This window comes from Oreochromis aureus, linkage group 19 (assembly GCF_013358895.1).
Source record: "Oreochromis aureus strain Israel breed Guangdong linkage group 19, ZZ_aureus, whole genome shotgun sequence".
In the NCBI taxonomy this organism is placed as follows: Eukaryota; Metazoa; Chordata; class Actinopteri; order Cichliformes; family Cichlidae; genus Oreochromis; species Oreochromis aureus.
The window spans coordinates 17,382,120-17,407,691 of record NC_052960.1 but is presented as its reverse complement, the minus strand read 5'-3'; the positions used below and the strand labels follow the sequence as shown (position 1 = coordinate 17,407,691).

Here is a 25,572-nt window from a genome sequence, read left to right as displayed (position 1 = left end):
TAGCTGATAACTCTTTGCTTCGAGAATGAAATGGAAATTGTACTTATATGGTACATTTGCCACTCTCACTGTGCTTACATAGAAAGAAGTACCCACGTACAGTTTAGAACCTAACATGCAGATGTAGATGATGGAGCGAGATGGAGGCAGATGACCTGCTGTGGCAAGCCCTAATGAGAACAGCTGAAAGAAGAGGAAAGATCCTAACATGCATGTCTTTGGATTGTGGGAAGAAACTGGAAAGCACCAGTAGAAAACCCACTAGGAGACGGGGAGCATGGGGAACACGCGAGCTTCACAATCCCCAGCCAACCAAGAGGTTCAAACAAAGAAGCTTCTTCTATTATTTAACAGTGCCAACCACAGCATATACAGTACTATGCAAAAGTTTGGCTCATTGATTATTTTGCTAGGAAAATGAGAAATAGATATAGTAATTTATTGAAATATGCAAACATACATGGAAAGATGGCTGTAGACACTTATCGTTCTACCTCTTTCCTGATCTCCTCTGTACACTGACAAAGATTTGATCCAAAAAATGTAAATTTAGATTCATCACTACATAAGACCTGTTGCCACTGATTTTTAGTCCACTTTGAATCCACTTTAGTCCGTTGTGTAATTTGCCATACCTCAGCATTTTCTCATTGTTTACCTTTCTTAAGAATTTTTGACAGCGACTCTTCCACTGAGATTATTTCTCATTGAGCTTTAGCAATAATTCACGTGTCACGTCTTTGCAGGATATTTCTTCTGTATTTCCATATTTCTTTTCCGTTGACTTTCAGGTACTGTTCATCTGCTGTAGATAGCTTTTTAGGCCTTTCACGTCTTCTTTTCTCTCCTCACATTTTTTAAGGACACACTGCACATAATGCCAAGGTTAGCCAAGTTTCCACCACTTGGCTCCTTGGGAAAGACTTGGTTGGTGCAAAAGATACTATTCAATGCATGTCAAGCTGTCTTATCTTATGGAGATTTTTCAAAGACTCAGTTAAATAAATGGGAACAAATGATGTGTTTTTGCTGCTAGTAACAACGTGCCTGAAGATATAAAACTGGTCATTGTTAAATGGCTCAACAAACTACAAAACATTCCTCTGAAAATGTTCAAGCTCAAGGAATTTTTAAAAATGTCCTAAGTGCTGAAGACCAAAAGAGTTACGAGAAAGTCTGACTCCTTTGAAGCAAAAAATAAAGAAAGGAAGGGTGGCTCAAGTCTTTTGCACAGCACTATAAACATGAAAAAAAAACCCAACCCAACATACTGATTTACTTCATCATTCATTTTGCACTTTATCTCACATGGTTTTAATATGGCAAGAAATGAAGGTCATTTCATTGGATTTCTGGAATTATCTAAATTACTGTATTAATATATAATCTAGTGTGTTCATTTGTATTTTGCAGCTTAGGTGTTGTTCATTGTTCTTTATTTTATGTCTTTTTAAATAATCAGTGTTATAAATGTGGGATAGATCTCAGTATTTTTCATGTCTAATTAAAATAAAAGTAAGGTATAATAATAGTTGATTTAAGTAGCGCGGCGTACCTAGTGGTACCCTGGCGGGGACAGCCCTTCGGTCAATCCAGAACGACACCCAGGAGAGCATAACCATGAGAGTAGCAGGGAAGTAAGTCTGCAGCAGGAAGAAGAATATGTGGCGCCGCAGGGTGAAGTGGATGTACAAACGATTGTACCAGCCTAGGAAGAAGAAATATCACCATTATTCACACATTGTCATACGCTGGCTGGCATATATACCATATCAGCACTTTAAGCAGAGGTTCTCAGCTATTCTGGCAAAGAATGATAGGACACCAAATCCCTTTTATGCTTCAGGTTACTCTGGAAAGTGACGTATGATAATCAAAAGGCTGCCAGGCTCTCAGTGTGGCTTTCTAGCAGCATACAAGTGGTTGGCAGGAGTCTGATTCATTTTGTTTCGCAGTAAGGATTAAATATTAGTGTAGTCGTTTTGGTGTATAATTCAACGGACACCGTTTTCTTGTAAGGAAGATTTGATCCTTTAGCTGAAAAAGGCTTACAAAGGGAAATTAGAATTATTGAAGTTTTAATTCAATTGTGATTTAGTTTTGCATGCATTACGCGCGCGTTTGTTGCATTTACATAATCGGTTTGATTTCGGTCTGACTTAGAAGTAGGCGGGTTGTGGATTACGTACCTGTGCTGCTGTAGAAAGCCAGCTTGGTGGTGGTGTGAAATTTCTGGATGAGGAACTGGGACAGAGATATTCTGTCGTCTGTGTTCAGGGATTCGTTTCCTTTCTTCCAGTATAGCATCAGGTCGTCATCTGTGTACGCATCTGCAGAGGAAATGTGAACAAACCAAATCAGGACAGATGACGTAGGGCCGAAGAAAAAAAACAAAAGAAACACGACAAAGGTGCCAAATCCAAAGCCCCAGTAGCTGCTCGGAGATGCTGAGAGTTTCAATTACAATCCTAGGACTTTCCCAGACTTAGCACTGTTGAAGTTATGGGAACACTCAAAGACTTTCAAGGCTGAAATTTCATGAACTACGGTGAGATTTAAAGAGTTATGATTTGAGACGAGATATGAAAGTAGAGAGAGCCAGTGTTACAGACACGGTTTTCCATGAAAATTGAATGTTTATTTAATTTGATTATATCTGCTACATCTTGTAATTTATAGAGCAATTTATTTAGGTTTTTAGGGGTGCAAACCCCCCCCCCCCCCAAAAACATTGCACTGAATATGCAGAAAAAACTCATGTATAAAATATCCCACACTAGGCATTAAGGGGTTGAATCTTAAAAATAAATACATGAAGATACAAGAACAAGACTTTAACCAGAAGCCAATTGAGCTGCTAACCTATTAGAAAACTCAGAAAATGTAGAGAAAAGATTCCCAGAGAAAATAAAAGGTGTGTGTGACAAACATGTTTGGCTAGATTCTGCTGAATTCACTCACAGCTCTCAATCTCCAGTGAGCAGGTTTGGGTGTCCAGGGGAAAGCGGCTGAGATCCATGTTGCACATAGCAGTGACTGTGACTCTGCAGGGAAAACAGGCAGGACACATCAGAGGAGCAGGAATGTCAGCTTCAAAAATCTCCATATACAGGTTTCTAAAGTTCAAACTCAGGCTGGTTCTTTTGTGCATCATAATGAGACTCTTGACTTGACGTGTCCCTTTTATAAAGCCGTTTTTGAAAGAGCATTATTAAAGATGGGGTTTTTTTCCAGGTTCCTTCTTATACGGTCTCCCACTGGAGTGTTGTTTGAGTTCTATCCACTCTCACACTTGTTTTCTCCAATTTTAATCAAGTGTCCTTATGCCACAGGGTCACTGGAACACAAACGGGTTTAGAAATGACTTTCCTGATTGAATAGAGGTTAAAAAAATGATTTGACTTCTCCTCTCCACTCTGCCACGCTGATTAGAATAATCAAATGCTGTTCCACGAATGCTGATGGACCTGCTGTGATGTTCCACACAGGAAATCAAAGGTGACCTTTTTAGAGATTTTTGTATGACCTTCTTATATCTGGTTGTGTTTTAAGGTTGTTTTGTTTCTGTCTTTTTGGAATGAAACCTTTTTTTTATTGTGGTGGTTTTCATTATTTTCATTAAACCTTCCTTTCACTGTGCCTATTAAAATATAAAGTGCTTGCAAAAAGCACTTTCAGGGTTAAAAGGCTCTCAGAGCGAGCGAGTCTTTCTTTGTCATGTTAAGACACGCCGTGCAGTTTACCTGAGACTGTAGAGCACATTGCCGTCAGGATAAACCCTCAGCATGACGTTGTCGGTGGTGGTGTCGTGGATGAAAGAGCGCTTAGAGTGAACAAAGAACATGTCAGGAACCCAAATTTTCTTCACCAGGCGACTGTCGAAGGTCATGCTCTGGTTGTTGGTGCTTGGAAAGGAAAGCCGCTCGTCCTTCCAGTAATGACGCAGGTACAGCGTCATGGTAAAGTCCTGCAAGGGAAAAAGAAACTAGAGTGTTATAAAGTATTCAGATCTTCACTTTATTATAAACTATATGTCGTGCTTTGCAAAGAAAAGTCTAGCATTCGCAGTCAATCTTGTGTCGCCTGCGAAAAAGTAAGTTATGATGCTGTTTGACTGATAATAATGATGATCAGTGTGTTGGTCACTACTTTATGGACAGTTTACATGGTTTAGTTCGATGTTTCCCAACATAAAGGTCACAAAATAAATCCATTGGACTCTTGAGTTAAAATAAAAAAGTGAGTATTTGTTTAATTTGTGCCTACTTTTATCATCTTCCTGCTCTCACCTACCTTCATCAAACTCGGTAAAACTTCCTTAAACTGATTTAAGACGTGGCAAGTGATAATATCGCCGTAATTAAGGAGTAATTAAGGCATATGTTCATATGTTTGAGTAGAAAACAATTCTAAAGAAGAAGAGCGAATTTTAGAGGGTCTAGATATGAGAATGGTACAATGTAATGGTATGCTTTTAATGTTATTCTAAAGGAACAGCAACATTCATACTGATGAGGTTGATGAGGTGTTGCTAGTGTTCCTCGTCGCCATCTATGACAACAGAGAAGTGCTAAAGCTGCTCAAACACTGGTTCAGTGGTTGTGATGAGAGGTTTTGAGAATGGCATGTCATTAATGCTCACTTCACTCAGGAAATACTCAGCCGTGGCATAGACTGCTATTCTTTTTTAAACTCCTGACGAGACTAGCGTGTGAAAAATAGGACGTGTTAACAAGATTAAAAGTTTTAAATAACACCACGGCAATATTTCTCTTTGAAATTACGCTGCCAAGAAAGCAGCAAAAATAATAATAATAATAATGGATTGCATTTATATAGCGCTTTTCGAGGCCCTCAAAGCGCTTTACAATTCCACTATTCATTCACGCTCACATTCACACACTGGTGGAGGCAAGCCACAGTTGTAGCCACAGAAGCGAGGCTGCCGTATCGCGCCATCGGCCCCTCTGGCCATCACCAGTAGGCTGTAGGTGAAGTGTCTTGCTCAAGGACACAACGACCAAGACAGACAAAGCTAGGGATCGAACCGGCAACCTTCCGGTTACAAGATGAGCTTCCCAACCCCCTGAACCACCAATAAAAATAAGTCTGCTCTTATGGAAGACAGACAGTGGTAGTTTTCCTCTGCAAAGACAGGGGCCAAAGTGCACCTACCTTAAAACTGCACTCGGTATAACACCTGAGTAAATGTACTGCATTGTGCAGCATCACGCTTACCATGTCCACCTCTGAGATGGTATCCAGACTTTCAACCTGAACATCTACACCAACAGGAATTGGGGGACCTGAAGGAAAATGGCATCATATAAGAAATGCATTAGTGCTGACATCATGTTTCAGCAAGCAAAAAGTGAAGATTACTTACTACGAGCAAGAAATCCTAAAGAAACATGAATGCACTAATTGAAATAGGCAAGGACATGGTTTGTTTTTTCTGCCTGCTTATGGATGTGACAGCAGGTAGAGCAGTTAACATGCCCACAACCATTTTTTTCTTGCAGAAACGCAGCTTCTAACAGGAACCGTGGATCTCACACACACAGAGCAGCCGCTCATGACATGATGGTTACAGTTTGGCTCCGATTTCTTCTTTTGACCTATTTCAGCCTTTGTGCTCTGCATCACCACGATCATCCTCCACCAGCGCACAGATACAATCAGGTCATAACAACGGCTCAAAGCGGATCCGGCGGTGAGTAAAATACAGCGCGAGCTTTCCCTTCTAGATGTACCTGCTGGTTAAACTCGGACACTGCCAAAAAGGATTCAGCGAGGGGTCATCTGGTGTTATTTTCAGCAGCAGCAGATTGTTGTGTGATTAAAAGCGGTCTGACAAAAAACAGCGCGTGGCTTCCTTCTTCTTCTTTTTTTAATTTATTTACTTTTTTGGTTAAATAGGGCACTCTCATATTATCTCGACAGACAGATGCATAAAGAGAGCTAAAAAAGACATAAAAACATTACTACTTAGTGTATTTTCTGAAACAAAAGCCTGTGTGCCTTTATTTCAACATAATCCTAAAGAAAGCTGACATCAAATCCCTCTAACATGCAGCGAAGCAAAAGGAAATGTGTTAACACTCTGGTGATGTGAAGCACTGAACTGGAAAAGGAAACTCGCACAACTTGAAAGGAGGTTGTCAGTCAAGAGCTTAACGCTCACAAGGCAGCCGCACAGATCTTATTCAGCTGCACTTGATGCACAAGGATACTAATGTTATCTCTTTTTCTTTCCTAATTAATTAAGAGCTTCTGACCTCCAAACGCTGGTCTCATGGTGAAATCGTGATCGTCTATTCTCAGGAGCTGCTCAGATTTTGTCATCAGAGATTTTGTCATGTCTGGGCTTCGCTTGTAAATTGGGCTGGAAAAAACAATAGATACACAATAAACATGTGGTTACACAGATTTGAATGCTGAATATAACCCAGAAAAGACTTGTACAACTTACCTTCCAGTTTTGTGACCTCCTCCGCCATCCATCCTGGTGTCTCTTCGCAACCTGTTCCATTAAAATAGATACGCAAATGAGACCAGCTTACGGCGCAGCAGAGCTTAAATCAAAGATATTGTGTTGCTTGCTTTTGTTTTACCTTAGAAATTCAACCTTTTCCATTTGTGGTTGTAAAATCACATATTTATTTAAATACACTGAGGAATGCTTCGTGGCATTTCTGTGTGTTACTTTCGAATTCTATTTTTTATTCAGTGTCTGGGATGATCAAAGGCCAAATACAGCAGAAAGTGTGTTTGAATATTGAATACCAAGAGGCAGACAAGCAGAAAAGCACCCTGGGTATATTTTTCCAGATTTGGTCTTTGATTTGCTTTTTAATTGTGTGGAGCTTTTTTAAGGTTTGTCTGTCGTAAATAACACTTTTAAATATGGGCGACAAAGAAAAGCAAAACATTTTGCCTTGGTGTCTGTAAAAATTAATTTAAGCATTCTTCGCCTCCTTTTTTTTTTTTTTTTTTACAGATTAAAAAAAATAATAATAACGAGCCAATAATGAAAACCATCTGTCGCCACTATCCATGTCCCTCCACCCCACCCCCAGCCTAAATCTATGCTGCTTTCACGTGTTGTTTTGAATCTTCTCCATTCCTAAGGAGATGTAGTACATCCGGTTACGTCATGCACATTTCATCCGCAAATCACATGAGGGCAAAAGAGCATTTGCCCATCACATCCAATTTAGAGCAAGCCAGCTCTTTTCTGGTGTCACTTTTCAAGAGGGCTGCCTCTGTATAGATGTCTTTCAGGCAGCATATTCAGTCTGCACAAACACACACGCACAGAGCGAGGGAATGATGAACTCCAAAAAACCATAAAATGGATTAATAGAGTAGAGCATGCTGTGACAGACAGAGCCAAATCCCTGTGACAACTACAGACGTGCATTAAGGAAATACCACAGAGGAAGAGAGAGAGATGGAGGAGAAGCACAAAACAGAGTGAGAGAGAGCACACGAGCAAAATGAAACAGTGAGAAGAGGGTTTCCATCGCTGCTGGCTCCAGCGCTTTCATGGGCAACGGGTGCTGGGCCCTCCTCGTGTGCTTCTATCCAGCAGCTGGTTCCTAATCCTCTTGGCAGAACTGCCTCTCCAATCCTTTCTCTGCCTGCCTACGCCACACAGCCTGTCTGCACACTGCTCTGCTCTATGGCCCCACATTGTTTGCTTTTTTTAATGTTTTTCTTTTTATGTTTTCTGCTGCCGCGGGCTCGCGTACGCACATCACTGCAGGGTTTGCATCAGGGTTAATGGGCCACATTTCTGTGGCGGTCGTTCTGGACACATTTATGTATGCCGGTCGACGAGGGCAGAAAGCAGAACGAAACATTAAAGTAAAGAAGAGGGCGTTCAAAGTTTAAAGAACAATTCGTTCATTTACATTTGAAAAAAGCTTCACAACAACTACTGAACATTTGCTGCTAACGTCTCAGAAATGAACCGCTTTACTCTTGGCTAATAGGCTAGTTTACTAATATATAAGCTGAACTTCTAGGATATTACACATTTTTAAAAAAGCCCAACCAGTCAGCTTTAACCAAGCATGTAGCTACTAAATTTTGTCTTTGTGCGGCAAGGAGTGATTCTTTTTTCTCATTAAAGCACTTTTTTTCTTTCCAAGGAATCATCAGAGCGACCATTAAAATTGATCCTTTAAACCTCATGAAGGTTTTTTCTCAGATCTTTTCTTATGTTGGGACTCTGCTGTCCTACACAAATCCTCCCCCCTCTCCCCACCCCGCAGCTCATCCTCCTCAAGGCGGCGAGTGAAGAAAGTAAAACAGTTAACACTCCCCCACAGCCCACGCCAGCAGCGCACAGACGCTTCTGCGATTTCACAGTCAAGAGAAGAGGAGTGGAGTGATGAGAAACACAGAGAGAAAGGGGTTTGATTTCTAAATACGCATATGTGATCCCCCTCCCCGCACCCCCCCGTGCTAGAAGAGAAATGGGAGATTTACATTTGATTTGTATTCACAGGCTGTGCATGTCAGAGCAGAGAGAGGACTGATGCGAGAGGACTTTTAACAAGTTCGGGAAGAAAACAACAAACAGCGAAACACAGATGTGATAAAGAAGACGACACTGGCATTTAAAGATTATGCAGCGGCTTTGAGCCAGTTGTGCTTCCTGTCTTTTCCAGATTTTCCACAGACGATTACGATTGTGCTCCTCTTGTGCTTAATGATCTTCTTAATCATCTCGGGGCTCAGAGGATCACTTTAAATGACTGGAATTTCATCGTGGCTTGTTTACATCTAAAGAGGCAGCAGACACTGCCTCCAATAGCGTCACACACGCTCGCTTACTATCCTTTAAACCTAAGGACCACTAGGTGTATCAAAGACCAGCAGATACATCACGTCAAGCTTGTTTATTTCACTCAGTTTTAATGGAGAGCCGATTGCTGTTTGGCGTCGGCTCTGATCTATAAATATCACCAGTTATAGCATGAAAAATTGATACTGTATCTAAAGGCTGGGGGATTATGGTTTGACAGGCTTTGTTGAAAATATTAAGTGGATGCAAATCATTCAATGCTGATAGCGTACAGTTTTGCACTTTGCCGCTTGGTTAAATCTTATCTTTACCAGAGATTAAAGCAAATACAGTTTCTCAGCTGGGGAAGCTCTAGGCTAAAGTTACTTATATTCTACAAGAAAAGCATTTATTTGTAAAAGCTACACTGGAAAACAGGTCAATCTGCACTGGTCATTTATGGGGAAAACTGCATTTATTTGCATTAGAAGCAGCAAAAATGTCAGGGGTGTGCGCTGATCAGAGTCTTGCTTTCTTAGGGTTTTAACGCCATCTGAAAGTGCTCAAATAATCTTGTAGTAGAGCTGAAAGATGACTTAATCAACCGATATCATAATTTCAATAATTATTAATTTCCTAGCCATTATTTACAAAAGATCTTTAACATATTCAGCTTCAAAATGTGTTACGAAATCTTACAAATAGCAAACTGAGTATTTTTTCTGTTACTGAGTGGGCTCTTGGATGGCATACTTCACCAAAAAAGCCATTTGAAGATATAATCACACTCTGCTCATTTGAAACACTTTTGCCGGAAATTTAAACTGTTGCTTTTCAAATACATGATGAACATATTTCAGAATGTTGATACAATCTTTTTTTTTTTGCTTTCATTTGAAATTAATGAGAGAAAAAAAAGATTGTAACATTTTGTCAAAGTGTATGATACTTTGTTTATTTCCTACCAACCCGATTCATTCCAGTTTAAGTGTATCTGAAGTGGAATAAACACCTGTACCTCTATATTTGCATACTGATAAAAACATGAAATATTCTCTGTGGAGCTAAACCAACATGTGAACTAATCAGGTACTTCACCGACAGGTTTATAATCTGCAAGTATTGCCAGATTTAATTACTTTTTTTTTCAGGTCATTCTTTAATTGTTACTTAGAGCCTTACTTTGTCTGTAAAAAATATTTAAAATTATATTCTTTTTGATAACACTTAGATATTCTGCTTTCTAAATACCTGACATCGGCTTGGAAACTACATTCAAAGATTAAAAGATCAACCTCCTGTGGCTCAATTTTGATTTTAGTGTTTACGTTTTGTAGTGTGAAGGTCACCTTTCTTCAGCTACGCTACACAGCCAAACTGCAAAAAACAAAAAAACAATGCCTGCTGTTTAAATCACTGATGTCAGAGCCAGTTTGATCAATACGGTGCAGAAATGAAGCGACTTTATTGATTCCCACATCTAGTTCAGTCCTAAAAAAACAAAGGTGGTTGTGTGGTAGGGAGTGGGGGGTAAAAGTCTAATCCAATGGGTGCATTGACAAGGCAGCAATTAGCCTAAATAATCACCTGAAAATGAAATTGACTACAACTGCTGCCGGTAGGGAAAAACGGTCATTAACTGATCTGCAGCATTTGCGGGGCAAGAGAACACAGCATTCACCAACAATACATAAATAGATGTGGGGATTTAGGTCTCCCACTCTATCCTCTCTCCAATCTGCTGTCTGAAAAAAAAGTCTATTTTCGGAGGGGGGAGGGAGCGGCACAGGTGACACAGGAAACAGTGGACAACACTGTGTGCACCTAAAACAAAAGAAAAATGAACGAGAATAAAATGAAGTTCTTAATGGAAAACTAAAAACTTCTGCAGATCAGTTTCTGTGCACATCTTCCAATAAATGATTCAGTTGAATCCTGCTGAGGCAATGCAATCAGTTTTTAAAAAAAGCCCTATATATTCAACACCTTGTTGCTGTTACCTGCTTTGTTTGTAGGTTTCCAGCTTGTGACCTCTCGACTGAACCATCTTCCCAGCTGCGCCCGCCAGCCAAACACAGAAGAGCACAAACGCCGCATCCACCTGCATGGTTCACATTCCCCAGAGGACGGACCTCTCCTGTCAATCAAAATCCACTCCCCTCCAGGGTTCGGAGCACTCTGCCTTCCTGATACATTCCCTTCTCCAGCGCCTGAGCCGATAAGAAGGAGAAAAACAGCAAGAGAAGCAGCGGCGGCGACAGCAGCACACTGGGCTATTCTACGGCCTGAGTGGAAAACATCCTACGGTGCTTAATCTGCACAGTGGGAAAAGCAATTTTGACTAAACCCATAAATCCTTGAGCGTCAGATGGTACAGATTTGATCCCTCCAGCGGCGGATGTGCCTGCCTCTCTGTGCTCTGCTGCTCTCAGATACCCTGCACTCTGATGTGCTCTACTCCACTTTGCACCGCCCAGAAACACCAATTCTCACAGTGATGCAGTGTGCTCATTTGTAAGGTCAAGCTTCAGAGATACAGAGGCATAGAAGCTGAGAATGAAGAAGCTCTGAGGCTTACCAGCTCCTTCTGGTGCTGGAGTCTGATTTTGACACTTTTCCAAAAATGCATTTCTGCTTGATGCTTTTTGCAGGATTTTATGAGGTTTCATGACGGGTGAGTGATTTTCTTCCATCCTGCTGTGGTGTCTTCTTTTTACATATATATATATATATATATATATATTTTTTTTTTTTTTCTCAAGAGACACAGATATGGGAATATTTTTGGATGTCCCCCCAAAAATAATTACACAGGTAGATATGTTGGCAGATCCAGCAGTAACAATGCCAACAGAGTTCCTCAACAAGGAAACTTTAAATCCACATCCTTCAGGTTATATATAATACAGAATATATTATATCAGTAAAGCTAATTATATTTTTATTATTTACCATGTTTACAATCAATGATTTGGTCCTATGTGTTGTCTTAATGATAATAAATATAAACGCTATACATATCTGGTAATGACAGCATACAACATTAAGTCTAAGCATCAATCGCCTTCAAAAAAATGAAGCCAGCTGAAAGTTCAGTGCTTGTGTTTATTCAGTTTAGCAACACACGTGCGGCTGCTTCGCTATTTATCTGTCAAAACGTGCTGTCCGAGTGAGCCAGTCAAAAAAGGCCTCGCCGCTGACGTCACCATCCGCCCGGACATGTGTCCCCTTTTCTTTTTTTCCCCCCTTTTGGCACTCTGAACAGTTGGATTATAAGATCACGAATTTGGGTTAGCTCCATCTACGTCAATCTAAAAATTGGTGTAAGTAATGTTAAGCATGGTTTGTTTGAGATTTGCAGATTTATTTTATTTTTTTTACAGTAGTAGTGCTGACTGAGCAAATGCAACAGCAACCTGCTGCAAAAACAGACACAGACAACCAACACCCAGGCATACAACACTAAAAAACAATAAAATCCATCCTTCTAGTTAAGCTTGAATCAAATTACAGCTTAATACCACGATCAGAATTTTGATTTCTTTTTAAATCGCTGTTATTATATTCTGCGAGGTTTTTAAAGAGTGAGTTCACACCAAATTTTGGAAAGATGAAAAACATCACCGCTCGTCGGTGGAGAAAATCAGATTATTGGGCTAACTGCTGTGACTCTTTGGTTTATATTTGTATTTTAACAGAGCCATGTTAGAAGCTGAATAATAAAGTCTGCCAGCGCTGGAGAAATTATTCTTTAGTCCCGGAAGACACACTTAAGACTTTTTGTGAAAGTTTTTCTTAGTGGTTCTGAAGTTTTAGCACAGCATGGCACTGCACTAAAGATGAATCTTTCAGTTCATTATCAAAGCTCTGATTTTTCCTTAAAATTCAATTACAAGGCTCAGTGGGATGTTTTCTGTGTATATCACTTGTACATCTTTACTACTTCTTTTCATTTATTAGCCAACATGTATAGCAGTACTAATATATCTGTGATTACGCATCTGATAACCCAATAATAGGCATGACATAGTTATTAGTTAATGAGTGATGTCAACTATCTGCAAATATGATGACATTTGTAAAAAGCTGCATATCTGCCATATAGAATCATTTTTGCACTTTAAAACATGGTGCCATAAAGAGCTAAGGCCATTAAAATGTTTCTTATGTGTCAAAAAGATGGTTTTTTAGCACAAGGGAAGGGGGAGTAAAAACAAAACACACAAACATACACACACACGACCCTCTGCAGTTCAAATTCAGACCAAATCCAGGAGTGGGTGATGCAATCATCTACATGCTGCTGAAAGCTTACTCCCATCGAGAGAGTAACTGCATTGTGAGGATTGCCAATTTTTGATTTCTCAGGTGCATTTAATATGATTTAAGCTGCTGCTAGTGAGAGAGGAAATACATAAAACATAAGCAGACATGTCCATCATCTCATCGATTACTGATTACCTGACAGACAGGCTGCGGTATGTGAGACTGAGCAGTACAGGAGCTACGCAGGGGCCTGCGGCGTCTCCATTGCTACTCACGTTGTGCACCTCAAACTTTTAGCACAACTCTAGGTCATTCCATCTACAGAAATACTCCGACAATTCAGCAGTGGTTGGAAATGTTAGTGATGGGCAGGAGGAGGAGGAGTACAGAGCACTAGGGGAAGGTTTTACGGATGAATCATCTGCTTCTCAATGAGAATAACATCAAAATAGTGATCGACTTCAGTATGAAGAGGACGGCTACACGACTCGTGTCTATCCTGGGACAGGATGTTGATGTTGTGGGGGAGTACAAGAACCCGGGCATCCACATTGACAACAACAACAAAAAAAAGGGTAGGATGAGAAGGCTCTGTTTCCTAAGGAAGCTGAGATTCTTTGATGTGTGCAGCAAGATGATGGATCCTGAACAATACACACCGCCAGACAGGAGTGGAGCACATTCTCCAAACAACAATAAGAATGCATCATCATTTCAACTTCTGTAACAAAATCTTTTCCAAAAAGTATCTTCTCATTCATTCATTAAAGAAACTGTCTTGGAATTGCCCTTGGCACATACAAATTTGTCTTCCACATTCTCAATAAAGGAATAATTTATTATCGTTTGTTTTTAATTATTTCTATCTCATAGGTCCCTGTAGAAATGGGCAACCTAATGTGAGCTTTCTGCATTAATTAAACAACCCCAAAAAACGAGCTCTGTGACTAAATCCATCAATATTTATAATTTCCTTCTCTACAGTAAAAAGGTTTTCCCACAATAAATTCACGCACCACTGTGCAATAGGGGTCTAGATAACAATTTTTACTGTTGCATTAATATAGCATCCATGAGTGTCAGTCCCTGTTAAGACTTATATTGAAAGACTGGAATATGTTAATCTGTAGTATGACATCTATTTTGCGTCATGAGGGGCTGACATATTTTTAAACTGTTATTTATTTTTTTATTTATTATGGAAATCGTCTTCGTTCCCATGGCACAAACAGAGTAATAACACCAAAAGCAAAACTATCAAACTAAAAATATCAGTGAAATATGGGTCAAATTGCTATTTTAAAGCCCCTTGTTGCACAGACTTTCACAATAAGTGATTTTCTTCCAAACTGGCACAGGGGATTACAGGGTATCTTACCTCTTCCACCCCTCTGCTCGACCCACATACAAGAGGTCGCTGTGCACCGGTCACACACAACATTAAGCTCCTGTGCTGGCTGCAACATCTGCCTTAATGTAGCCACAAGCTCTTAAAACACTCCCACGTGTTTACGTTGTGCCTATGAGTGCTGGGTTTGAGCCCTTTTTCTTTTTTTCCCTGCGCTGCAGCTCTGTCACACTCTATCCTTAACCAATGAATAATCGCCGTTCCAATTATTACTCAATTTTGCCCTGAATTTTGTCTGTCAGACTGACAGCTTGCTCGTTTTCTCACACTTTATGCAAAATGTCAAATAATGTGTCCTCTGTTAAAATCTTAAAGGTGATCTGGACTGCATTGCCCACCTGTTAATGCCTTCCTTTAGAGTACGATGGGCTGGATTTGTGCCTGAGAGGCAATGATGAGGGTGAAATCGTGCTGATATCGTAGCCTAGTCATTGGCTGACGCAGTCCTGGCGCGGTATTGTAAAGTTTACTGAGAGCTCAAAGCTAAAACAGCTACATGGATACTGAAGTCTTGAATATGTAACGCTGTTTCTGTGACATCAACCACGATCGGTTGCATAAAGGTTAGCGTAAACACTGCTACACAGCCACAGACGTGCTCCGGTGAAAATGAACTGAAGGTTTGTTTTGGTCGGTTTCGAGTTGAAGCTAAGCTAAAGGGAGGCGCGCTGAGTTGTCGTTTACTACCAGCTGGAAGAAAGTGCTAGCAGCACCGAGAGCTGAATCGAGATGAGTGTTTCACGGGAAATTAAACGTAAGTACCGCTTTCAGTTTACGTTTTTTGGGCACGTTTAACGGCTATTGTTATGTGACTATTAAAATAAAGTAACTGTTAAATTTCGATTGTTTGCAGAGCTGCAGAAAGCAAAGAGCAAAGCCCAGAGCAGCAACAACTTAAAGGAGGAAGCCAACATCTGCAATCAGCTAGGAGAGCTGCTGTCCAGGAGCGGTGTGTATAGTTTGCCCAATATCAGCACTGTGTTATTTTAGCACTGCGAGTACTGCAGTTATGGATTGTTTTTGATCCTCAGCTTTTCCTGTCACAGCGTCACAATGTTTTATAGATCACCAACACTCAAATAATCTTGATTTTTCTAATAGTTTTTGTCTCTTTACTTTATAACTGTGCAGGTGATCCTAAAACAATCTTTAAAAGGTGGATAAAAGTGCCATTACTTGCATATTTACTCCCACCTGGAGCCACTTGAATGTTGAGGATTTCAGTATTTTCCAGTTTGACCATCGCTGCTTCTTAGTACACGGCTGTGTCACTGCAGAGTTTTAATCACGGGAAACATTTCAGAGGCTTTACGCTTTACATTCATATGCTTTCTTATGTTTTTGTTTTCATCTGGTGCCAATCAAGGTTATTAACTAAAAGCCAAAACTAGATGTGAAAAGCATTTCAATTAACTAAAATAAAACTAGAATATAGAAAAAATTAAATGATTTTTGTGAACTTGGAAAAACTAAATCGATAAAAGATAAATAGTGGATGCTTTAGCATTTATTTGGTAAAAATTTTTTTATCACAGCTTGCCTGATGAGGCTTTGATGTACATGTTTATTAAGATTCTGGATGTCAACAACACTGTGAGCCAACTGCTTTTAAGAAGTTCTGCTTTCATTATGATACCAGTATGGATCCTGCCTCTGACATGTGCCCGCCATACAATAATAATTAAATCTAAAATTTGCCTTCCTCATTTAAAGTGTAACATTTACCTTTCTGCTTCGCGTGTGTCTCAGGTGACTATCAGGCTGCCATTAGGGAGCACCAGCAGGAGTTGGGTCTCTCTGAAGTGCTAAATGATGTGATTGGACGAGCTGTGGCCAATCGTAAGATAGGAGAGTGCTATGCAGAGTTGGGCAACATTGAGGCAGCTTTGAAAGTAAGTAAATAGACACGTCCAAGTTTATTAAAGCTTAACTTTGTCTTTATCAAAGTGATAAACTTCTAATTGAAGTGGTGTTTAGGACCTGCATAAGTGGATGTGTGTCTCTTCTTCAGCACCAGCGTCTTCACCTGGAACTGGCTCGATCTGTCAGAGATCATGCTGAAGAGCAAAGGGCGCTGGCCACTATCGGTCGGACCTACCTCTTCCGTTATGAATCGGACCAATCCAGGAAGAGCTTGGAGCAAGCAGAGGAGGCCTTCAGGAAGAGCTTGGGCATTGTGGATGACCGCCTGGAGGGTGAGTACTGTTTGTATCGTCCCAGTGGTTTTTAATGGGCGATTTCTTTGTTTCGTTATTCCTAATCCTCTACCTGGCTGCAGGGACTGTGCCACAGCGAGAGATCAATGAGATGAAGGCGCGTCTCTTCCTCAATCTGGGTCTAGTCTGTGATCATCTGGGCGAGCACAAAAGCTGCAGCGAGTTCATCCGGCGAAGTGTATTTATTGCTGAGTAAGAACATCCTAAACTTTGCTCCACGTCTAAGGATGCCAATCTTTTTCATCGGCAGCTTTTAAAATGCTTAATTTGAATAACTGTCAACTGAGATATCTCCGTTATTCTCCTGTAAAGGAAGAGCCAACTGCTGGAGGATCTCTACCGTGCAAACTTTAACCTGGGCAACATCTACTTCCGTAACGGTCAACACTCTAATTCGGTCCGCTGCTTAGAGCAGGCCAAAGAGTGCGCCCGGAAGATTAAAGACAAATTTAGTGAGAGCGAGTGCTTTCACTGCATCGGCAAGGTACGAGCTCCACCATATCCTCTTTTCTTCTGTTGCGATCATGCAGGTTTTGAAGTGCATGTGTGTTTAATTGTTAACATGCGATGCTAACAGGTGCAGCTGTCTCTGGGTGACTTTGTAGCAGCGCGACGATCTCTGAAGAAAGCGGTCTTCCTGGGTTCTCAGCAGCCGCTGGACAGACAGACAGTGAAGAAGGCTTTCAAATATGGTGAGTGAACGGTTAGATATGTTGTTGTTTTTCACGTGGGTAGCTGCATGGATGGTACAGTGTATTTGTTTCCTATCACATAGCTGACCAAGGCTGTAAATTGGAGGAAGAGCTGGGGGAAGATCAGGGTAAAAAACCCAGCTCCCATCAGGCTGTCGGGTTGGCAGAGCAGCTCGGGGATCTCTGCTGTAAAGTTGGCTGCTACAGCAAAGCTCTGGAAGCTTATCAAGCTCAGGTGAGAAGCATCAAAAGAGTCACATGGCTAATTCTCACATTTTTTCACTTTTTTTAAAAAATAGTTACAACGTAGAGTCTAAATGTGACTTGTCTAAAGCGGTGTTGGTTTTGTTGTGTAGCTAAAGGGTGCTGAGGCGTTGGGAAAGCCTGCCAGGGAGCTGGCTGTCATCCACGTGTCCCTGGCTGCCACCTATGCAGACCTGAAACAACACAGCAAGGCTGTGGAGCACTACAGAAAGGAGCTGGCGTTACGACAGGGCAGCTCTACAGAGGTGATCGCGAGTAGCCTGCAAATTCACCCGTCTGCCCTGTGGTAGACATGAATGTGTGACTTATTACTTAAATTTGTGCGCGTCAGGAGTGTAGCACGTGGGTAAACATCGCAGCAGCTCAGGAGGAGAGTGGCTGTGCTTTGGAGGATGTGGAGAGGAGCTACAATACGGCTTTACGCTGCGCTCAGGAGTCTGGACAGGCCAGACTGCAGGTGAGAGATAAATTAGTCAGCTGTGTTGAAAACTAAGCAGAAATTCAAGATATCTTGGAAAGGCGCGGTGATGAATATCATGCACGACCAAAGCGCACATTGACTCCCACAGAAGCGCGTGTTGAGGCTCTGGCTGGCGTCCCAGAGACGAAGCGGCTCATCGGATGCTGACGACACCGAGGCGAGGCTGCAGGAGCTGTGTGCTTCAGAGGGCTGGAATCCAGATGGGAGTGATGGTGAGGAGGAAGAGGAGGAGGAAATGGACAACAGCGAACCGCTGGATGACAGTGATGTCATCCTCTCAGACTCAGGTAAAATGTGCGCGGGTAACTATCCGGAAAGCACTGACATCTCTGTACAGAGGGATGCTTTGATTCATGTGACTTTCCATGTGGTTTGTAGATGACGATCTGGAGGGTTATGACAAGATGGTGTCAGGGAGGAGGAAAACAGGACGGGTGAGCGATGTGCGAGTTGTCATTTCTTCTTTGTAGACTGTGGTTTAGATCTTCATTCTTGGCCTTTTTTGTGTCTCTCTTTCTGCTTTAGTGGAACAAGCGGAACGAGAAGGGAGAGACGTCTCTTCACAGAGCATGCATAGATGGGAATCTGAAGCAGGTCCAGTACCTGGTAGAACAGGTATAAAGAAGATGATTCATTATTTTAATTCAATAAGTTTTTAACTCTTGGAATCAGGAGGGAAAACATCAAGTTGAGCACTATCAACATATAAACTGATTCACTGGTTGATGTGAAGCTGATGGTTGGCCACTATAATAAACAGTCCAGACTTGAGGCTTTCTTCTTAACTCAACAGAACAAGTGCAGTAACAAACTTCTTGGACTTTAATTTCGTGTCTGAGTTTTTAAAATATTTACCACCTTAAAAAAACAACAACCCTGCATCATGCAGTTTGATGAGAACATCGATTGGCTCAAATATAAATGATTTATTAGGAGTGTTCATTAAGATTGCATGGAGGGGAAAAAAATCTACAGACAGAATCTGTAACGTCAAAGAGCCTGGATGATCTGATGAAAGCTTTTGTTTATTTGCATATCAGGGTCACCCAGTGAACCCCAGGGACTACTGTGGCTGGACTCCCCTCCATGAAGCCTGCAACCATGGTCACTATGGTAAGTCCTGTCAGAGTCTTGGGAAAACTGTACCCGCTCCCTCGCTCACGTGTTCTTTCTCTGCTCTTCGTGCAGATATCGTGGCTCTGCTCTTGGAGCACGGCGCTAACGTTAACGACCCCGGTGGCCCTTATTGCGAGGGTGTGACTCCTCTCCATGACGCCGTTGCATGTGGCAATTTAGAAGTCGCAGGACTCTTGGTGGAACGAGGGGCCTCTGTCACACTGCGCAACTCCAAGGTTTGTGTGTTTGGCTATGTGTTCAACCTGAAAGTCCATTTCAGCAGGATTTTCTTTACTGGCAGACGTGGGCAGTAAAATATCTTCTTTGTTTAAAACCCCCCCCCCCCAAAAAAAACCATGTATTCCGCACTTTAATGGATGACTTTCCAAACAATGTTACAAATTTAAGGGTCACACTGCCCACATTGACGAGATTTACATACAGTTAGTGTGCACAGTTTTTTCATAGGTTCAAAAGCTATTGGACAAACAGAATTTTAAATATAAAGACTGTTTTTAATACTTGGATGAGGAAAAACTCTATTTAAAAAGTGGTTGTAATTGTAGGGTCATTAAAATCAGAGTAATGTGTTCATTTTTCCTGGTTCTCGGTGCTGAGGCTGATTATAAAACTATTTTTAAAGTTATGAATCTCTCTGATAAAAGTTTTAGTTTCTGTTACTGAGGAATGATTGAAAATTCGTGCACGCACCCTCTGGTTGGGAATGAAATCCTGGACCATGCTTTCTGCTGGCAATATCGAAGTCACCCCCACCTCCTTTGGAGAAAGGCCGGTCTGCTGAACTTGCGCGCCTTAATCTCACATTTTCATCTCCGCCAGGGTGAAACTGCTTTGGACACCTTGCGTCAGTGGCAGAGGACCTACAGCAGGGAGCTGGATCATGAGACCAGGCAGAAGTGTATTGCTACAGAGAGACTTCTGAGGAAGGCGCTAGCAGGAGGAGGTGAAGCTCTTGCATCATCACACTGCGTTAGCCTCGGTCTGCCTTTTTAAACCTGCTTTCAAACGCTCGTGTTTCTCACTTATCTCTGCCGACCACAGTGCCTGCAGCTCCGGCCCCGGCCAAGCCTTTTGATGCCCTGCAGGACAGCCAGCTGTTTGATGCCGAGAGTTCTGAGCCACTCTCGTCCACTGGAGGGGGCTCTTTCTCCAGCCAAGACTGGCCGCGAAGCAGGAGCCCGGAGGTGAAAGCGTCAGCCGCCAGCCCCAAACGGCGGCAGACCAATGGCTCAACACAGCGGCACAGAGCCAGGGGAACAGAAGCTGCTGTACTGTATGGGGTAATGTCTGATGATGCTTTCAATGTGGACAGACAGAATACATAATGTCTTTTCACAAGTGTAGTAGAGTCATCTATATTGTACAAGCAGAATTCTTCAGATTTTTGATGTGTAATATATATTTTTTTAGATTAACAGCAGCAGCTCGGATGACAGCGAGCCTGAAACCCCGGTTAGTCCTCTCCGTCCTGTCCGTCCTAGACAAGGTTTCCCAGCAGCTCAGAGTCAGAAAGAACCTCCTGCGAACAAAGAAGCTGCCTCAGTTCCCACCTCAGGACAGGAAGGCATCAGGCAGGCCTCTACGCCGTCTGTGTTTGCGCGAGAAGAGTACCACAGTGCCATCAGAGGCTTGGGCAGCGCCAAAACACTTCTTCAGGGTCTCTCGCAGCCTCAGCTCTCCAGCACACCTGCCGTTTCTTCCAGCAACAAATCGGCTCTTGTTCCCGAGGATGAGTATCTGGCTGATGACTGGTTGGAAGATGATTTGGTGGAGACCCAGCCGAAGAAAAAGCGGAGGCTTCGGATGGAGCAGGATGGGCCAAGAGTAGAGGAAACTGCTTCGTCTTCTGCAGCTCGAAGTCAAAACAAGCATTTGAACTCGGACACAGCCTGCAGAGGTAATTAGTGTGGGTTTGTTTGGTTTTTCTTTTTCTTTCTTTTGCCAGTTTTCTAGCTTGTTGTGCCCTTTTTCTTTCAGGATCTGCAGCTTCCTCCCTGTCCAGTAGAGGTCTCTCTCAGAGAACGAACACCTCGAGGAAGCCTCACCAGGTCAAAATGACTCAGATACCAGGGGTGGCCAGATTGGGGAGAAGAGAAGTCAACCGGTCACACGGTCCCACCGTTACAGAAGATGACGATTCGAGATCAGGCACACCGCCACCACCTCTCTTTATCCACACTCAGGTCAGAAGTGGAATGCTCTCCTAAGGAAATACACACAACACAGTGATTGTGAATGAGTCACTCCAAGTGTGAAAAGGTGATAGTCAGAGTGAGACTCCACATGAATCATTCAGGGAAACGCAGACTCAGTGAGAGAATAACTATAATTCAGTGTCACTAGGAGATATAACTTGAAGATGATGTGTCTTCATTTATGATTCATTTTGAACAGTGATGAATGTGGAAGTAAATGAGAGCGAGCTGATCAAAAAGTGGAGCTATTTTTAGATATTTCTGCTTCCTGGATGCCGTGGGCTTTGCCAGGAGTAAAAGATGACATCGCTCATGTCGGATCTTATATATAGTTATACTTTGGTGTATTGTGGCATCACCTGACAAACTTACTTTCCTGATGTTTAAATAGACTTTCTGATCCCTCCATAGACTCTGCTTTGTCTTTCTACTAAGAGTTGACGACATTAAATACGGATGTTTTAACAGTGCTTGAATGTTTTATTTTGTTTAATCTAGCCTCCAACTCAAACTTTGGTTGCTCCTATGCCCACCTCACTTCCTCCACCAATCAGAATGAGGGTCCGGGTTCAGGAAGACGTCTTCCTGATCCCAGTTCCACAAAGGTCGGTGAAAAGTTTTAAGTTTGAGCAGTTTTATAAAAATAAATTCCAATCTGATTGGTATAGTGTTTTTTTTTTTTGTTTTGTTTTTTATTTCTGTGTAATCACCTCCCATTGCTCTGCATCCCAGTGAGGCCAACTCCTGCACTGTGTCGTGGCTGTGTGAGCAGGCAGCTCAGCGTTACTACCAGAAATGTGGCCTCCTGCCTCGTCTCTCTCTGCAGAAAGAAGGCGCCCTGCTCTCCCCGCAGGACCAGCTGCTGGCCGTCCTGCACACAAATGAAGAGGTGAGGTGACACTGAGGACAGCCAGAAGTGACCAAACTTGGACCACAGACAATTTAAAAGATGCTGAAGACTACCATGATTGGTTTATGAAGTCTGATCTCGAGTCTTTAAGACAAATACAGGATAACTGATGGGTTTGTGTTGCAGGTTCTGGCTGAAGTTTGCTCGTGGGATCTCCCTCCTCTCCCTGAGCGATACAAGAAGGCCTGTCAAAGTCTGGCAGTGGGTGAGCAATACAGAGCAAACGCATTATAAAACGCACACATGTGCATTTTTGTATTCTGTTATGAAATACCGTCTCTTTCTACCTGTAGATGAGAACAAGCGTGTCTCCCGGCTATGTGAGGTTCAGGACCAGGGTTCCTCCGTGTCAGTGTGTGGACTCGGTTTGGCCGCCTCTTCCCTTGGCCCGCTCCTCCGTGCCCTAAAACTTCAGGCCAGCCTCACCGAGCTGCGAATTTCTGGCAACCGTATGTCTGACGACCTTCTCCCTGAGCTGATTGCCACAACGCTCACCATGCCTCGTCTGCAGCTGCTGGACATTTCCGCCAACTGCATTACAGGGGACGGGCTGGAGAAGGCTGTTAATGCTTTAAAGGGACAGAGTGCACCTGCATTCCCGGTAAGGGCCTCAGCTCGCAAATATTGGCAGCCCCAGGTTTACCTTCTAGCCTGTCTTAAACTACCTCTGCCTAAAATCCCATGCAAAATGCAGGAAACCGTATTGCCATTAAAAGAAGCAGATATAAAGTTCCTTACTAATGTGTGAATTATAGAAAGTAATCTGGACATGGTTTCCAATAAATCCTGCTGCCATAAACTAAATTCTGTTCAGCTTTATTTCATGACATTTTGTGCTGTCAAACTAAAACCACTTTTAACAAACACAAGCAGTGAAAAGCCCGGTAACACTTTTTTCTGTTTTGCTATAGTTTCTTCACTGTGATGCATTATATTTAGCTTTGGTTACCAACTGTAGTTTTAGCCTTGACACTTAGGTTAGTCTCTATGTATAACCTTGAGAAAAGTGCTGAAGTGTAATCTCTCCTTCAAACTTGTCTCCGTTAGATCTTAAAGACAAGCTAACCTGATTCGTATCAATGATATCTGTCAAAGAGGATTGGCTCTCGTGATCATTTGCTTTTTCTGCTCGTTTCCACTCAAAGTGCCTGGAGGAACTGGACCTCAGTATGAACCCACTGGGGGACGGCGTGTCTGAGTCTCTGTCCTGTCTGCTGTCCTGCTGCCCTGTGCTAGCCAAGCTGTCTCTGCAGGCCTGCGGCCTCACTGCTCGTTTCCTTCAGCAGCATCGACTGCTGCTAGCCAGCGCGCTCACAGGTGACTCTCTAACAAGCAGCTGACTGAAGCCTTAAGCTTCACTGAACTCTTACCCATAAGCAAAACTGCAACTACACTGATTTATATCTTCTGAACTTTCAGGCACAGGCCATTTGAAATCAGTGTGCCTGTCTCACAATGCCCTGGGCTCCACCGGCTTTGAGCTGGTGTTAAAGACTCTGCCCCTCCACTGCCTCACACACGTGGACCTATCGGCTGTCTGCAGAGGGCCTGCTGATTACCCGGCACTGGAACACCTCGCCAAAGTCCTGTCACAGGTGTGCACGCAAAAATCATGCAGTGGCATTTATTGTCTGAAGATATAACTGTGCAATCAGGTTAAGACTTTTGTGTTTTTGCAGGACGAGTGTGCTCTGACCCACCTGAGCCTGGCTGCAAATGGGCTGACAGACAGCAGCGTAGCTACCTTGGCGAGGTTTGTGTGTGAGGGCGTCATTTCTATGGCTCAGTTATTACTCATGTTGTTTAAATTGTCACTCTTTACTGGCCTGTTGGACTTTTTATTATTATTTCACAGGTGCCTCTTGTCGTGTCCCACACTGGTGAGTCTGAATCTGTCTGGAAATCCGTCTCTTACATCAGCGGGACTTCACAACATCCTGGCGTCTGTCAGAGTGACCCGTCGACCACTGACACTTCTAAACCTCGAAGGTATGCATGTGTCTGAACTTGGAGATACTCCATGGAGTTCCTTTTTTTCTGAAGCTATTCTTAGATTCACTGTTTCACACTAAACCACATTTTGGATTTCTTTGATTTTTTTTTTTTTTATCGCCTGTGCAAAGTTGTACTTGGCAACAGTTTGTTTCTTGCTATGAGTCTGTTTCCTTTTGACACATTTCTAAGTGTGAAGATTTAGTATGTATGCACAGAGATGTTGCTTGATGAGTACACACACAGACGTTACAATATAGACATGTGGTTTTAAGATTAAAAAAAATCTGATTAGTGGTGTATTAAATTTCCATTTTACTTAACATGATTTGCTACAAACACTCAGATAAGTTGAAGCTCCAGAGTTAAAATGAATAGAACGGAGGAGGAGCTGGATCAACAGAAGAGGGGCCTGAAAACTGAAGGCTCTGCCTCCCTGCTCATAAAATACTTTCTCCTTACCCTGCTAGTGGTCAAAATATCCTCATAGTGCCATTATTGACAGCCTATTGATATGAAGACTAATGTAAAGGTGGAGCAGAAAACATTACTGGATGCTAGCTAATAGGCTACATTTGGATGTCAAATATTTATAGGGGGAAAAATGGAAATTATGGATATGAAATAAAATGTCTCTTTGTTGCTTAACCTGCAGGTTGTCAGGTCTCTGGCCCCTGGGAGAGTGAAGACCTGGACAGTTTGTCAGAGCTGGTCCAGGATATCCGTCTTTGCTCTCAGGCCCTCAACAAGCTGGATCGACAGGCCTTGAAGCAGAGCTGGGACAGGACTCAGTCACACGGACACTTTCTCGACCGAAACTCCAAGTGCCTCCTCTCTGCCACCTCCACTTGAGGGTGGGAGGTGTTCTTCAGTGATGATGTTGGCAGAACTTCTCTTCTGATGTCTGCTCTTTATCACTGACGATGGATTTTGAGCCAGTGTTCATTATAAAAATGGTCATTTTTATAAACATTTTGTTTAATGAGACTGCACCAAAAAAGAAAATAAAAACAAAATAAAGTGACATGGTGTCCACCAACAATCTGTCGATAGCTTGTGTTTTATGCATTTTTGTCTGCCTTATTTATACATGTAAAACTGTATCTGTATAAAGAGTTTGTGTTAGTGTGTGTGAGGTTTTTGTGTCACAGTGGTCCTGTTTTGTAGGATTTGATTTAAAAAAACACAAACACAATTAAAGTAACCAACGATGCTAT

At 42.2% G+C, this 25,572-nt stretch overlaps 2 protein-coding genes across 4 annotated transcripts in view; one reads left to right on the top strand and one right to left on the bottom strand.

The window, feature by feature from the left end:
• The window catches only part of LOC116334755 (gamma-aminobutyric acid receptor subunit rho-1), a 20,090-nt gene extending 3,844 nt beyond the window's left edge, over positions 1 to 16,246 (bottom strand). Inside the window, exons 1-9 of one of the 3 annotated variants that reach the window (XM_031758282.2) lie at positions 16,194 to 16,246; positions 10,795 to 11,004; positions 6,473 to 6,523; positions 6,279 to 6,385; positions 5,239 to 5,306; positions 3,744 to 3,967; positions 2,962 to 3,044; positions 2,190 to 2,330; positions 1,556 to 1,708 (exon numbers count right to left, since the gene is read on the bottom strand). In XM_031758282.2, the coding sequence (XP_031614142.1) occupies positions 1,556 to 1,708; positions 2,190 to 2,330; positions 2,962 to 3,044; positions 3,744 to 3,967; positions 5,239 to 5,306; positions 6,279 to 6,385; positions 6,473 to 6,523; positions 10,795 to 10,901 (934 nt within the window). In that variant the 5' untranslated portion in view covers positions 10,902 to 11,004; positions 16,194 to 16,246. Of the gene's footprint in view, positions 1 to 1,555; positions 1,709 to 2,189; positions 2,331 to 2,961; positions 3,045 to 3,743; positions 3,968 to 5,238; positions 5,307 to 6,278; positions 6,386 to 6,472; positions 6,524 to 10,794; positions 11,005 to 14,438; positions 14,616 to 16,193 lie in introns of those variants that run through there. The other 2 variants (XM_039603388.1, XM_039603389.1) reach the window with 2 other exon arrangements.
• On the top strand, positions 14,854 to 25,572 carry tonsl (tonsoku-like, DNA repair protein). The gene is made up of 28 exons (XM_039603387.1): positions 14,854 to 15,222; positions 15,322 to 15,417; positions 16,218 to 16,360; positions 16,480 to 16,663; positions 16,747 to 16,876; positions 16,997 to 17,168; positions 17,262 to 17,376; positions 17,460 to 17,611; positions 17,733 to 17,885; positions 17,972 to 18,097; positions 18,210 to 18,408; positions 18,500 to 18,555; positions 18,647 to 18,736; positions 19,162 to 19,234; positions 19,310 to 19,473; positions 20,078 to 20,201; positions 20,300 to 20,538; positions 20,669 to 21,155; positions 21,236 to 21,441; positions 21,952 to 22,058; positions 22,186 to 22,342; positions 22,490 to 22,568; positions 22,657 to 22,964; positions 23,509 to 23,680; positions 23,783 to 23,958; positions 24,043 to 24,116; positions 24,219 to 24,352; positions 25,011 to 25,572. Exons 1-28 carry the CDS (start codon positions 15,198 to 15,200, stop codon positions 25,205 to 25,207), a joined length of 4,338 nt encoding a protein of 1,445 aa, XP_039459321.1. The 5' UTR covers positions 14,854 to 15,197; the 3' UTR covers positions 25,208 to 25,572.

Bases quoted from the DNA above. Each gene is read 5' to 3' on its own strand.
- tonsl (XM_039603387.1), top strand. From the start codon at position 15,198: ATGAGTGTTTCACGGGAAATTAAAC. The intron at 16,877-16,996 runs GTAAGAACATCC...TCTCCTGTAAAG, and splicing joins CGAAGTGTATTTATTGCTGA to GAAGAGCCAACTGCTGGAGG. The intron at 23,681-23,782 runs GTGACTCTCTAA...CTGAACTTTCAG, and splicing joins GCTAGCCAGCGCGCTCACAG to GCACAGGCCATTTGAAATCA.